Here is a 13,644-nt window from a genome sequence, read left to right as displayed (position 1 = left end):
AGATAATTCCTTTTGTCTTCAGTTAATGCTAAATGGTTTGCTTAGTTACTTGTTTTTCCCAACCCCCAAAAGAAAGAGTCTTTTGTCACAGATATGAATATTGTAATGATATGAACATTGATACATGACATAAATAGAAGATGACATATCTGCCAACCTAGGGAATACAGATTTCTTTGACATACCTATGATGCATAGCAAAATAGAAATAAAAATTAATAATGACTTACCTCACATTTATTGAGATTGAGACTTCTCCGTTTTTCAACATTTTCAGCAGCTTGACTGTTAAGTCTTTTTCTTCCTCCTTTTGATTTCTGCAGTGAGTTTTGCTGTGATTTTAAAGAAAAAAAAAAGGAGGAGTAAGAAAAACTACAGTTCTTTGTACAGTTGAGTTCAGAGGAATAATAAGGAGCTAGAACAGGTCAGGGACCTTCACTGGGAGATGAAACAGCTTATGAGTCGACAGCACTGCCACAAGAATTATTCAGAGTTTATAAAAACCTGTAAAGTGTCATTGCCACAGTGGTTAGTAGTAACCACTAAGCTAATAGTATCAATTTTTGATGGTACTTTTTGTGCTTACTCATTCTTTCATTCTTACTTATGTTGGCAAGAGAGAGAATTACAAGACACTGCACTACACTGGTACAATATACTATTTTGCCAAATATTTATAATGTAAATAGTGTAATTTCAAAGAGGAAATGCAGTCAGCTTCAAAAATAATTTCAGTAACTGGTTTCAGGTAATTCACAAAATAAATGAACCACACAAGGATATGGCCTCAGTATCAACTAAAACAAAGAAACTGAAAATGTAAATTCTTTAATACAGCCACATATCAAAGTTGGATTTTTGGTCTTTCAGAGGTACTACATATGTGTGGAAACATCATAATGAGTAAGAAAAACTGCCATCTGTACAGTAGTAAGAGACAGAGACTCAATTTCAGAAAACCTACTCAAAACTTCTCATATTCAAATTCATATTTTCATAGCTACTGCCAGAGGCTCACAGGTCAAGAAACATCCCATCACATGCAGCAGTGCTTGAATCTTAACTTAATATTCAGGTCCTTGAAGGCACTGTCTCTGCATGAGGCCTAAAAAGGCTTTTTCAGGGCATCAGCTGAAGAAGCAAGGAAAAGCCAGTTGTGTACAATAGATAAAACCTTTCTGTAAGAACTAGGTTGGAGGACTGAAAGGACTAAGTGAAATTCAAGTAGTGGGAATTTCTCTCTTTGTGTGGGGGCTTTTACATCTTCTCTGTTAAAATGCAAGTGAGTATTGTGTGAAGCTAAATAAAAATATTTCTAAGGAGAGAAAGTTGTAAACACTTGCAATGCATTCCTGCCTGTTTTACATATAATTTTAAACCTTCTTCCATTCTCCCCAGGGAAAAATAGTTTTATTTTTCCCCCTTTTTCCTACCTGCTCAGACTCTTCTTCATCATCAGCATCAATCTGTTCCGTTGCAGAAATCTGAAGAGTTTCATCGTGATCACTACTGTAGGCTGGCTCAATAGACTCTTGAAACTGGCTCTCCAGCCCACTGGATTCCAGTGAAACCTTCTTCCTAGAATTCAGCAGGGCTTCACTTGATCCCAGTTTGGTGGCTTGAGATAATAGGGCTCCTTCAATGCCCATCCGCTTAAAAAAAAAAAAATAATGAAACTTTGATTAGAAGTTTATATCGATTCTGTATTTTAATAAGATCCTCTCACATCAGACTCACAGGTAACATTTAACCTACAGTCAATTAGCTGCACTGAAATGAGATTTGTAAAGAAATAAGTACAACAACCAGTATTCTTCCATATAATATTCAGAACTGAAAAAATACATGCATTTTTGCAATAATGCAATGTGAAAGACCCCATTCACATTGAATCCTGAGCTTTGGTATTGTGGCACGACAGTGAAGTAATATCTAATGTAGTCTGTATATAACACACACAGATTTTAAATTCCATCCTTAATAAAACCCCAAGACCTGAAATTCAAAATGAGACTTTCAAACTGCACTGGGAATTTCAATACAAGTTCTTACAGAAAATGTAAAAATTAGAAATGCTTGTTACAATCTGCTTAAGCTGCATGTGCTATGTTTGGTGATATATCATTATATATATACACATCTCAGAATAAGGTGAAATTTTTCAGTCTTATTTAATAAAAGCAAAGATAATATTATTCAAAGAATAAACACTATTTTTATACACTGCACTTCCTTGATTCTAGTGTTATTTTTAAGTATCCTATAGCACTAGTAATTGATTGGACTATATTATAAACCACAACCATAAATGGATTGGTGATTTTTTCTTTGTTAAATATTCCCAAACAATAAGCTGTATTTCTACGTCTTTCATTCCAGTAATCTTATTTGAGATGTTAAATAGAATTTATGAGTTTGTTTTCATTCTTAAGGTCAACACAACCAAGAAGATGCAGATTCTCCAGTAAATACTGTGCTCTTAAATAATATGAATGGGCTAAAACAAGGAATTTAAGAAACAGCTTACCTTCTGCATATCTGGGCTTACATCTGAAAACAGAAACACAATAATGAATAATCAAACTGATGTCAATCTATGCCCGTTTCAATCCTACCCCAATTGTGAATTCCCCAAAGGGGCAATTTAATTGAATGCAGCAGTAATTGACCAAACAGACTATGCAGGATTTCTGATATAACGGAGACAGTAGGAGCTTTACCAGAGTTTTACTTGAGGCCCTGATTTTGCAGCACTGCTGTGATTTGAGGAACTGTTCACAATCACCAAGACTTGGTGTATTCAGTTCCTAGGATGTTTACAGGACCAATCCCCAAGTGTGGGAAAGCAGATATAAGATCTAAACATTAACATTTTGAGTTTGTTTTTTTCCCAAAATTCCTTTCTCCCCCCTAATGTATTTAGGAACAGTTACAAGAAAAAAGAATCTGTCTCCAGTTGTTCTACAATGTACAGAAGCACCAGGTCAGTAAACAGTACACAAAGTATCTTACCATTTGACTTCAAAACTTTATGGACTCTAGATGAGGGTTCTGAAAAAGACAACAACATAATTTACCCACTGTGGCATTCCAGTGAAAGCTATGGGCATCCTAGACAACTTTTTATAACATGTCTATAAAAATTTTAGCTTCTGAGTTCATGCAGTGAAGCCACATTTTAATTTCTTTATTGCAAAATTTCCTCACAAAGGAAATTTGTTGAAGTGTGAAATCCACAGCTGTTACTAAAGAACATATTTGTTTCTTAGTGCAATAGCAGTTGCCCTCCACTAATCAAGCAACACATAAATTTTTATCCCATGCTAAGATTCCTGCTTTCAAATACCTAGTTACCTCTGTTATTGCTCTATAGTGTTAGAGATTTTCTATTAGAAATATGCATAAGGCACCAAAGTCTTAGATGGGCTTAGAAAGTATAAGTAGCTAAAGATTACATAGGAGACCCTTTAATCAGTATTTTGTGTCCTTCCTTTCACAGAAAGAGTTGCACCAATGGAACAAAGGTGTATCTCAAGCATAATTAGAACTTGTCTGCTTTTCAAACACAAATGCTGCTGTATGTCAAATAATTGCATCAATATTCTCATAAGCCTTAAGTAATTCCCAATATACAAAGTTACACACCCAATTGGAAAGGTCTTTAAGGAGACAAAGAGGGGAGCACAAGGACTGCAATATGAAGTCACTGAACTGCAGACATTGGCAGTGACTTTGAGAGTAATTATGGATATATGTTTGAGTTAGGAGGGCAAAAAAGCCCAAAGTCAGCAAAACCACCTCTCAAATCTCTATTATCCATAAGACAAACATTACACCAAGTACAGATAGTAATCATGTTTTGAAATAATAAGCCTATCATAATCAGGATGGAACTACTTCAGAGACAATAATAACTGCAGTAACGGGGGATGTCAGATTTAAGTAATGTGACTGGCTTTCCTGCATATGCACTTTAATCTATTACACAGTGCCAAATGTTCTTTATACATCCACCATTACAAATGTATATTCCTTAAATTTAATGCAAACAGTAGATAAAAACATAAATTACAAAAACAACAAATGGTCAACAAGATAATTCATCTACATTGGAGAGACAGTGTACCATGTTAAATGTACCTGGAGTACAGATCAAAAACAATTCCATGTGCCCAGCCTAATCCACCCCTAAAACAGCTCTGCTTGTTTTTCCTTTGGTCATCTAGGGTGTAAATGATTTTATTCACCTGATTTCCTTCTCACTCTGTGAGGAGTAGTGCCTTCCTTAGGCTGGTATGATGATTTCATTTCTCCCTCAGGGCTGTAGTGGAAGCCTGGGTGATCTGTGGAACAAGCACAGGGAATAAGAGAGTGACAAGGATGGCAGTTCACACACCTTGGCAGCTCTTTTTGGAGGCAGTGCCATCATCCTTTTACATCAAGTACAGCTGCACATCATGAGAGCCTGAAGCTACACAAGCAAGACATGCTGCTGTGGGGTAGCTGTTACCCAGGCAGCCATGGGAATGCCTTGCCCATGGAGCTGTGCCTGGTTCCAGAGGCTAACCCAAGAACATTTATCCACCACCATCATGTTTGTTTGCCAGTTTCTCAGCTAGTGCCTTTCCAACAAACTCTGCAGTATCTGCATCAAATTCTGCCTTTTCCAGCACAGTCATAATTCAAAGAATGTAAGTTTAGCATTCTTCCATCTCAGATGACATCAACAGCTACAGCCAAAATTTTGAAAATTATTTTATTAATTTTCAAAACAAAAATGAAAAAGAACCAACTTACGTATGGCATCCATTTCAAGAATTGCCTGCTTGGCCTGGAAGAGAAAAAGTAACAAATGAAGAAGTTAAAACTGTTAGTAGCAGGGCAAGTTGTATTGCATATTACAGATAGCAGTGAGCTTATATGCAAATAACAGCAAATTTAATTTGGGAACTAATAAATATGGTTAGCAGCATTATTTTTCTCATTTGTATTTTCTGTTTTTCTCTATATATTGGACATGTTGCATATGGGGAGGAAAATTTTGGTGGCAGGAACTCACCAGAGTTTATCTCCAGGTCTGCACACAAAACCTGTTGTTCACTGCACCCAGAATCTTAAATCTTGTGTGCCAACCTCTGCACAGGCAGTGCAAAGTGGGGAAGAGTGTGTGCCAAAAAAAATAATCATGATTTGGTTTAAGTAAGATTGATGCAGGATAAAGAGCATCTCTCCTGATTGCTTAAAACTTGTCCCTTTTATAATAGTAAAAAAAAAAAAAATTAAAAAAAAAAAATCCGGATGTTTTAGGAAGCATATAAACTACTAAGTAAAAAATAATCGAAACTGAAATATCCTGTCTAAGATGCTTGCCCTCGTACAGGTGCAGTTTGGTAATTTTCCACCAGGTGTCACATGTGGACTACTATTACATTCTCCAGAAGCTGGGTGGACCAAAGCCTCACAACAAGCCTCACAACCAGTTCAACAAGAGAAAAAAAAAAATAAAAAATACAGATGACCTCAAAGATTTCTTTCATTTGACTTTTCCTTTTTCTAGTGAAATTATTTATCTGAGAAGGAAATATTTTTGGTTTCACATTTTTTTTTCCACAGATAAAATAAAAATCTAATAAGAAAGGAAATTGATACAAGGGCTGAGATCATGCTGTAAATTTTTTTAACAACCTAATAAACTGCAACAAGTATTTACAGTTTAAGTATGGATACTAGCATAAACATTATACCTTCAATAGACTTTGTCAAGAAAAAGAGGAGAATTAGCAATAGGACCTGTTAGGGCTTTTTCCTCCCATCAGTCTCTTTTCATTACACTGTTGAAAATGCATGTTAGTACAGTATGGTGCATGTCAGTCACAGGTAACATTTTTTAGCCATTACAGCATAAATCTGAGTGAAAAAAACCAGGGCAACTGAAAAACCAAGAGTAAACTCAGTGGGAAAAAAATCCTGTTTCCACTCAAGTCAGTGTCTGCTGTGTCTAGGCAAGAGCTAACGAGGGTTAACCCTTTTGAGAGGTGCTGTATGTTACACTGTGAGGCACCACCTGCAGCTCTATGACTGGATTTCATAAACAAGAGGAGGAGATTTCCTCATTCCAAGATACTATAGCTATGATGATGATATCAGTGCCTCATTTTTTCTGGCATAAAGCTTGCTAGGTATCCCATAAAAAAGGGACAGTCCCAGCTAAGGATGCTGGGTTGAGGATGGGTGTGTGTGCTGCCAACAGCTTCACTGCTATGATACCCAACCAAGACTGATTAAAATTAAAAATATAAACAGCACTACAAATAGTGCATCCCAGTGCTCTGCAGACAGGCAGTGTCCAGCTAAGATGTGCTCCTAGAGTCAAGCTTTCTGACATTTCACCTCTGTTACTTATGTCTTGGCAGGCAAATGCTGCTAACCCAGTTAAATTCTTCTACTTCCATACCAAGCCCTGCAGATAATTATAGTGGAACTTCTGCATTTATTCTGAGGAGCTTTTAAAGACATAAGGAAACAAACATTAACTAACATCCTGGAGTCTAAACTCTCTGTATATCAATGCATCTTGCAGCTAACAAGTTTGTTTTAAGTTAGTACCCATACAAGGAGGCATCTTGTGATTTTGTTTGGGTTTTCTGTTTGTTTGTTTGGTCGACTGGTCAGTTTTTGTTTTTGCATTTTTTTTTTTTTTTACCTTGGCAGGAATTTTAGCAGGATGATTTTCTAGAATTAACCTCTTCAAGTGAAGAATCCAAAGGCGCTTGTCTTGCTGCGACTTTGCCTGATAAAAAAATTGGACACCATGAGAAAAATGCATTCCTGGACTGTGCAGGGTCATAAACACCATATGGACATAAGCCAGGTGATCCAGTGGGCAGGGAAGTTTCTGTTGTACCTGGACAGTATGCTGCATCTTAGGATTTTTGTAGTGGAAGACACTAAAGCTAAGTGGTTCCTTTGGTATTACTTCAACAAGCATCAGGTTTCCACACTGCAAGGAAGAGAGGAAACAATGTGAATCACTGGGGAGTTTAAGGGAGACCTGCAGACAGCACACTACCACCTGCTCTCTGACATACCAGTATGTGAGCTTTGTATGCAAACATTTCATCTCTCTTTTTTGTAATTAGCAGCATCTTGTCGAAGAGGAACAACGTGCGCTCGTTTTTGGCTCGCTGAATGCGGAACGTTCCTTCTAACACCAGCTCCCCGTAACTCGTGAGGTCTGGCCCTTTCCAGTTAGTGAGCAAACTCTGTATCTCCTGCAACAGATCAAAGAATAACCACCAAAATTAGTTTCAGAGATCTTGTTGAAACAAAAGACCCAAAGGATCTGCTGAGGCCATTCCCACTCTCCTACAGAATGTTTAACATCCAAGAGTGGAAAGTCACCAGATGCCATTCCTGAGGTTGGTAGGTTATGTGCAATGCTGCAAAGCCCACACTAAAACATGCCCTGAGTCCTCGTTTCTGCCTCTGTATGGACCCAGCAAAGAGTCCTGAGCTCTCTGGGGCAGCCTGCAATGAAAGAGCACAACCTCTGCTTCCCTTGCCCCCAGAGACAGAGCATCTTTTGTAATTCAGTCATCAGTCTCTGTCACACTCTCCTCTATGCTCCCAGTCAAACCCTATTAACATTTCCCTCTCAACCTGGGTATCCTCCTGAAGTTGCGTGGTCTCCCACTGAATGAATTATAATTCCACGTCCATGTCCTATAGGCCCCTCACACTTCTGTGAGGTGTTTGGATTGAAGAGATGATTCCCACAACACTAAGGGACCACAAATGATTCAGCCAACTGAATATCTGAATATTTATTTATATATTAATGATTTGCATAGATAACTCAGATATTTCCCACCTTATTTATGACTTTAAAAAAACAATGTTGGAGAAATATCTAAGAACATCTTCACAAGACTGTGCCACTTAGCTGTGGCTATTCTGTTTCCTTAAACTGCTTGTTGTTTTCTGTCAATGGCAATGACATAGGACTTAAACATGGGACATCAAATTCTAAAAGCAGGCTAAACTTTTAACTAGGGAACTCTTTTGAAACATCCATAGGACTTTAAACCTGGCAGCATCAGCAAAGCAGGGACAGATTGCCTCATCCCAGGTTGGCCACTCTAGGACATTACACTTACATAGAGCTTTCAGCTAGAAAGCAACCCAGTCCATTTGAAGCACCAATGCAGGCTAAAGCATCCACAGGAATAAAAACCCACAACAGCCCACTTTGGATTGTACAGACAGTTGTTTAAAAAAAAAAAAAAAAGTTCCATTGTATCAGTTGTCTCCAGGAACTTGTCAATAAGTCAGGATACAGCACAGGGACCAAGTTCATCACTCTTGAGGGACATGCTGTGCAAGAACTGCTGTTGCAGTACTTTCACACCACATCACAGTGTCAGAGCCCACAGAAGGCTCTATCCCTATGGCTGCAGAAACAGGTTTTATTTTTTTAAAGAGGAACTATGAACATAAACATTTTCCACAACCCCATACATTTGCCAGCTGAGGTCATAATAAAAAAAGCTTTTTCTTTTTCCAAAAGCATTTAATCCCTATTTATTGCCGAATATAATTACTGAGATTTATAGCAGACTGTTGTTAAAAGTCATTAGCATGCATTTCCAGCAATGTGTGGCAAAGGTTACCCTGCTGCAGGCAAGACATTGTCAAATCTTCCTTACACATAAACAACAGTAACACAAAAAATAAACAATCATTAAAAAAAAAAACCAAAAAAGATAACCAAAAAAAAAAAAAGAAAACCAAACCAGAAAAAAGAAGAAAACCTCAAAAAAAGGTAAATAAATTTAATGTATGTTAAAAAAAATGGGCAAAGAATTACATGATATGCATTTCTGGAATGGGATAAGCTTATTACTCCTTTTTATAAACTAAAAAAATCCCTCCACTTTTGTTAAAGTAATATAAATATTGAAAATGTAATCAATAGAAGTGTGATTCACTGGGAACCTGGAAACAGAATGAAAGTAAAAATTCAACAAAAGAGCTTGCTCTTAATGCTAAAATTACTCAGGGAGTAGCTTTTGCTTCTTCTCCCCCCAAAAAAATCTTCATTTGAAGCGAAGTTAGAGTTTTTCTGAGTATCATGTTTCTAGGTTTATGCTTTTCAAAAAACCAACTGATAATGAGTTTTCTAAAACCCAAGAGGAAAGTACTTAAACAAGAATCAGCAAAAGAAATGCCTCAAAACAAAATTAATCAGCACAAAGGGAAGAAATCGGAAACCACAGGATTTCTGAACAAAGCCATGCCCTAGGGTTGTACAGCAGTGCTGTACAATTGAGGGAAAGGAAGAAAGAAGAGTTATCTTAAGTTCCATATTACTGCAAAATAAATGCTTTACAGGATGCTGCTTGTAGGTTAGAGATGTCTGAGATTTTCCTGCAGCAGTTATGACCGTGGTTTCCAAGATCAAACAGCCACAGGCATGCTCAACAGGAGTCTAAATTATGACTGACAAAGATTAAAAGAAAAGATAAACTAAAAAATGTTAATTGCGTATATATTGACAAAACCAGGTTCTCTCTGGGAACTCACCTGGAGCCTGATGGCGTGTTCGTGTTTCCTCTTCATGTCATTTATATGCCATGCCACTCTCTGCATGGTATCTATGGCATCCAGCACCACATCATAGCCCTCAGTGTCCTTGTCAAGGTGGTTTTCTATTTCCTAAGACAAAGGAAAAAAAACCAGTCCCCTTATTCCTGAGTGAACTTTTTCAGTGGAATGCAATACTGTGTTTTTATCTGTACTGTTCTGTCTGTGCAATCACTCGAAGGCAACGTTCCTGCCCGTGTTACTGATGCATCTTGTTACCAATTTGATTAAACAAGATGACTACAAAGTCAAGTCTTTGGGTCAGCTGAGCAGCAAGTACACTCTGAAGCAGCCAGTGTGAGCAGACAGGCACAGAAAGAGAGGCAGCACACTGACAGGAAGATTTTTCAGACAGCATTAATGGCTTTCCTAAAAGACAGGAACATTTCTACACACTTAGAAAACCCTGATGGAATTACACTAGGCATGCTTTACAGTTGGAGCGCAGAAAAGCACCAGGCATTTAAAACAAGGATCAGTGTCTTTACACTTCACTAGAACATGATTCTCTAATAGAAACATATGTGGAAAATGTTAACAAGAAAGCATGAATTTCTGAAACTTGCTTAACTCAATTCACTGAATGTGGAAAGAGTTCCCACCTCCTCCATCATTCCTCTCCACAAATTCTTAGCAGTCAGGGTGTTTATATGTATTGGTCCTTCTTTCAACCACCCCCAGCAATTGCAAAATGTGGAAAAACACTGTTCTTCATTGGAACAATAGATTTGGTATACAAAATGTTTAATTCATGACAAGAATTTTCCAAACAACTTCAGAATTACAGACGAGTTTAAAAAAAAAAAGTGCTAATTATTTGGATGCAGAGACTGATGTTATGTGTCTAAAATAATTACCATAAATTCCCCACTCCAAATAGATGCATATGGTGTGAGGTGACAAAGACAGAAAGCCTCCACATGGTGAAATCAAACACCCACAAAAAGAAGAGCATTTAAGGAAAACCAGAACTTTTCCAGCCACCAAGCCGTGTGCCAGAGGCAGGAACTCCACAGCCCTAAAACTAGTGCATTTCTTACGTGCAAAAGCAGGTGGTACTTGAGGATGCGTTGGACAGGTTTCAGGAGGTAAGAGCCCAGGGGCAGAGAATGCTGCAGGGCTTCTTGCCGCTCTCTGAAGAACTTGGCCAGGGCCTTGTTCCTCATGCACTCTGTCAGCACAGCCACAGACCTGGAAACATCAATACACAGCTTTAAGACACACTGTCCCCATAAGTCTGTAGGTAAAGAATTGCTTCCTTTTCAGCTTGTAAAAAGGAGCAGCAGGTTCCCATTCCAATAACTGCTGTTTCTGTTGTTTGGTTTGGCTTCTTCTTTTTTTTTTTTTTTTTATCTTATGCATTCAGCTATGTTCTCCCTGGACATGCAATCAATCTCTCTTACTGGGAATTATATAAGCAGCATTGAAGAATAAGACTGTCCTTTTCTAAAGAAGGGTAAAGCAATGAACCACAAGAATAGATGAAACAACACTTCAGATAAGCATTTTTGAAAAAACATTATATTTTCTTTCTTTTTTACATTAAAGGTAAATTCCCTCCAATTTAGGAAGGGAAGAAGCTCACTTTTTTGTTTTTGTTTTTTTTTTTTTTTCCCACAGAGTGTAACTTGCATTACACAAACTGGCCAAGGCACAAAGGAAGGAAAGGAACCCATAATTCCTACCTTGGGTAGTTGGTGCAGTACTGCGTATATATGTGGAAATCTTCACTCTGCACAGGGAAGAAAAGTTTGCATATATTGAGATTTTGTCAAACTAGCAGCTAAGGTGAGGAACATAAACATGATGTCAAGGCAAAACCTCCTTCAGCTCCTGATCAATGAATCCTCTATGATCACTGTGATATTACTGTGATAGTCCTAACACATCCAGAATTAATTTCATCTTTTTGGGGAGGAGATTTTTTCCTTTATTTGAAAGAAAAACCAAGAAAACCCACACAGAGATAAAATACTTGACTTTGCAACAAAGCATCCAAGATACTCTATGAAAATCTATGCATCTCAAAAAAACCAAAAACCTGATCAAAACATCATCACTACACATACATCCTTCTAACAACTGGCTGCACTTATCTAATTTTTTATGTGCTGAAGCACACCTATATCATAGAATCACAGAATATCCTGAGTTGGAAGGGACCCACAACCAGCTCCTGGTCCTGCACAGGACAACCCCAACAATCACACCATGTTACTGTGAGAAGTAAGTTCTGCAGGTTAAGTTTGGTGTGCCATTTTCAAGAAATTATAAATACTTTCACATGTGAGCACAGTCTAAGCGTGAAATTAGAAGCCACAAAAGCCATTTTTTTTAAAGAAGTAAATTATGTGAAAGCAGACAGCTATTACCCCAACAAGTTGTAACTAGATCTGGGTGGGTTTCCACACTTGCTTGTCACACTGGAATTACTCAAACTTAATGCTGATAAGCTTCTCAGAGCAAGTCTGAGTTTCATTTCTTTCTTCCCAGGCATAATATTTTTTTCTTAATAATCATAATTTAATTCTATGCAAAAACAGATTCCTATGTGCTCAAAGTCCACATCTGCCTATGAACTTCTATTCTGAACAAAAACAATTTCTGTAGCTTACTGGAGTCCTAAAGGCTAAGAAAGCACTGCAGAATGGCTAAGTGTTCCCCAATATCAATCACTTTTTCTTTCATAAGCCCTAGACAGATAAAACACAATCCTCCAGCAGTGAATAAGACCCCAGTTTCCACTCAAAGCATCTTCAGAAGGGGCTCTGGCATTCTGCAGCACAATAGCTGTGCTCCAGGAGGGGCTGTCTCCCGGGGGTCATTGCTGGTGAATGGCAAGACCAAACATCTGCATTCACAGAAGGCACAGTGCTCCAAGGAGCACCACCCCTGGGGAGAGGGCTGACACAGGCTGTGGCTTTTGTTTCTCACTGTTGGGGTTTGGCTGTTCTTGGTTCAGCCATTCATCAGAAAGAGTCACCTCAGGCAGTGCCTTTGCCAATTCCAGCAGCACTGGTCCCGTCCCCCTCTCCCGGGGGTAAAGCAGGTTGTGCCATTCATCTCTCCACTGAGCAGTGATCCATAAGGACCCCGTAGAAAGTAAGATGTTACTCTGCAGGAGTACAAGTCATTGCAATTCATTTCAGGATGTCTTACTGGATTTCAGTATTCACTGTTCTGAAAAAAATAACTCAAGCAAACTTCTAATAAATGCTTCCCCAGGGGAGTGTGATCCCCATTTACTCACTGGTGGGCTGTAAGCTTATTAAACTGCACTTCTCTTAGAAACCAACAACCCAACTAAAAGTATTCTTGATACAAATACAGTTAAATAATTTAGCTTGGTTTTTCACACTTGAACTAGCCTTGTCATCTCAGCTATTTTTTGTGGCAGTGTTAATTTTCCTATGTCCCCCATCCACAAACAGAAGTGAGCCTGTGTCACAGTCAGTTCATGTCCATGCTTGGAACCCCAGCCACAGCTCCAAACCCTCTTCACTCAAAATGAAGAATTAACAAACCTCAGAGAGCTGCAGATATTACACTATGTAATTTTCTTTGGCAATCACTACCAAACTAGCAAGTACTCATAATAAGCCAGGGTGCTTAAGAGAGAACACTAAGGTGAAATTCAGTATGGTAAAAAAAATGTAATTTATTTTATATATGCATATATTAATTCAAAGTTTGCATTTAGGGGATTTTGGTATAAATTTTAATATATTCCCATAGCTATGACAACAGAATAATACAATTAGAACTACTTCATAAGCAGAGTGAAGAACATTTTGAGCCAATTTTTTTTAATGTTTTTATTCTGCTTATATCATGTGATTATTCTGCTTTTCAAACAAAAAGGAAAAGAGTATCTGTTGTGAAATTTTAACCAATGAAAGTACTGTCTGTAAAACAAACAAGGCCAAACACTTCAGGGTTACAGAGCAGGCTGTGTGCACATTCCCCTCAACATCAAAAGCATGTCTGAAATCCCCAGGAGCC

The 13,644-nt window shown here is 38.0% G+C and overlaps 1 protein-coding gene across 3 annotated transcripts in view; it reads right to left on the bottom strand.

Annotated features, from left to right (window-relative positions):
• Nucleotides 1-13,644, bottom strand: part of PLEKHG1 (pleckstrin homology and RhoGEF domain containing G1) — a 122,364-nt gene that overhangs the window by 5,806 nt on the left and 102,914 nt on the right. For 2 of the 3 annotated variants that reach the window (XM_079299277.1, XM_079299276.1), the window contains exons 7-18: nt 11,328-11,374; nt 10,683-10,833; nt 9,583-9,714; nt 7,089-7,271; nt 6,905-7,000; nt 6,704-6,790; nt 4,798-4,831; nt 4,248-4,343; nt 3,013-3,051; nt 2,528-2,550; nt 1,434-1,652; nt 231-332 (exon numbers count right to left, since the gene is read on the bottom strand). In XM_079299277.1, the coding sequence (XP_079155403.1) occupies nt 231-332; nt 1,434-1,652; nt 2,528-2,550; nt 3,013-3,051; nt 4,248-4,343; nt 4,798-4,831; nt 6,704-6,790; nt 6,905-7,000; nt 7,089-7,271; nt 9,583-9,714; nt 10,683-10,833; nt 11,328-11,374 (1,209 nt within the window). The remainder of the gene's footprint in view (nt 1-230; nt 333-1,433; nt 1,653-2,527; nt 2,551-3,012; nt 3,052-4,247; nt 4,344-4,797; nt 4,832-6,703; nt 6,791-6,904; nt 7,001-7,088; nt 7,272-9,582; nt 9,715-10,682; nt 10,834-11,327; nt 11,375-13,644) is intronic. The other variant, XM_079299278.1, reaches the window with a different exon arrangement.

This window comes from Erithacus rubecula (assembly GCF_903797595.1).
Source record: "Erithacus rubecula genome assembly, chromosome: 2".
NCBI lineage: Eukaryota > Metazoa > Chordata > Aves > Passeriformes > Muscicapidae > Erithacus > Erithacus rubecula.
This window is presented reverse-complemented; position numbering and strand designations above follow the sequence as displayed.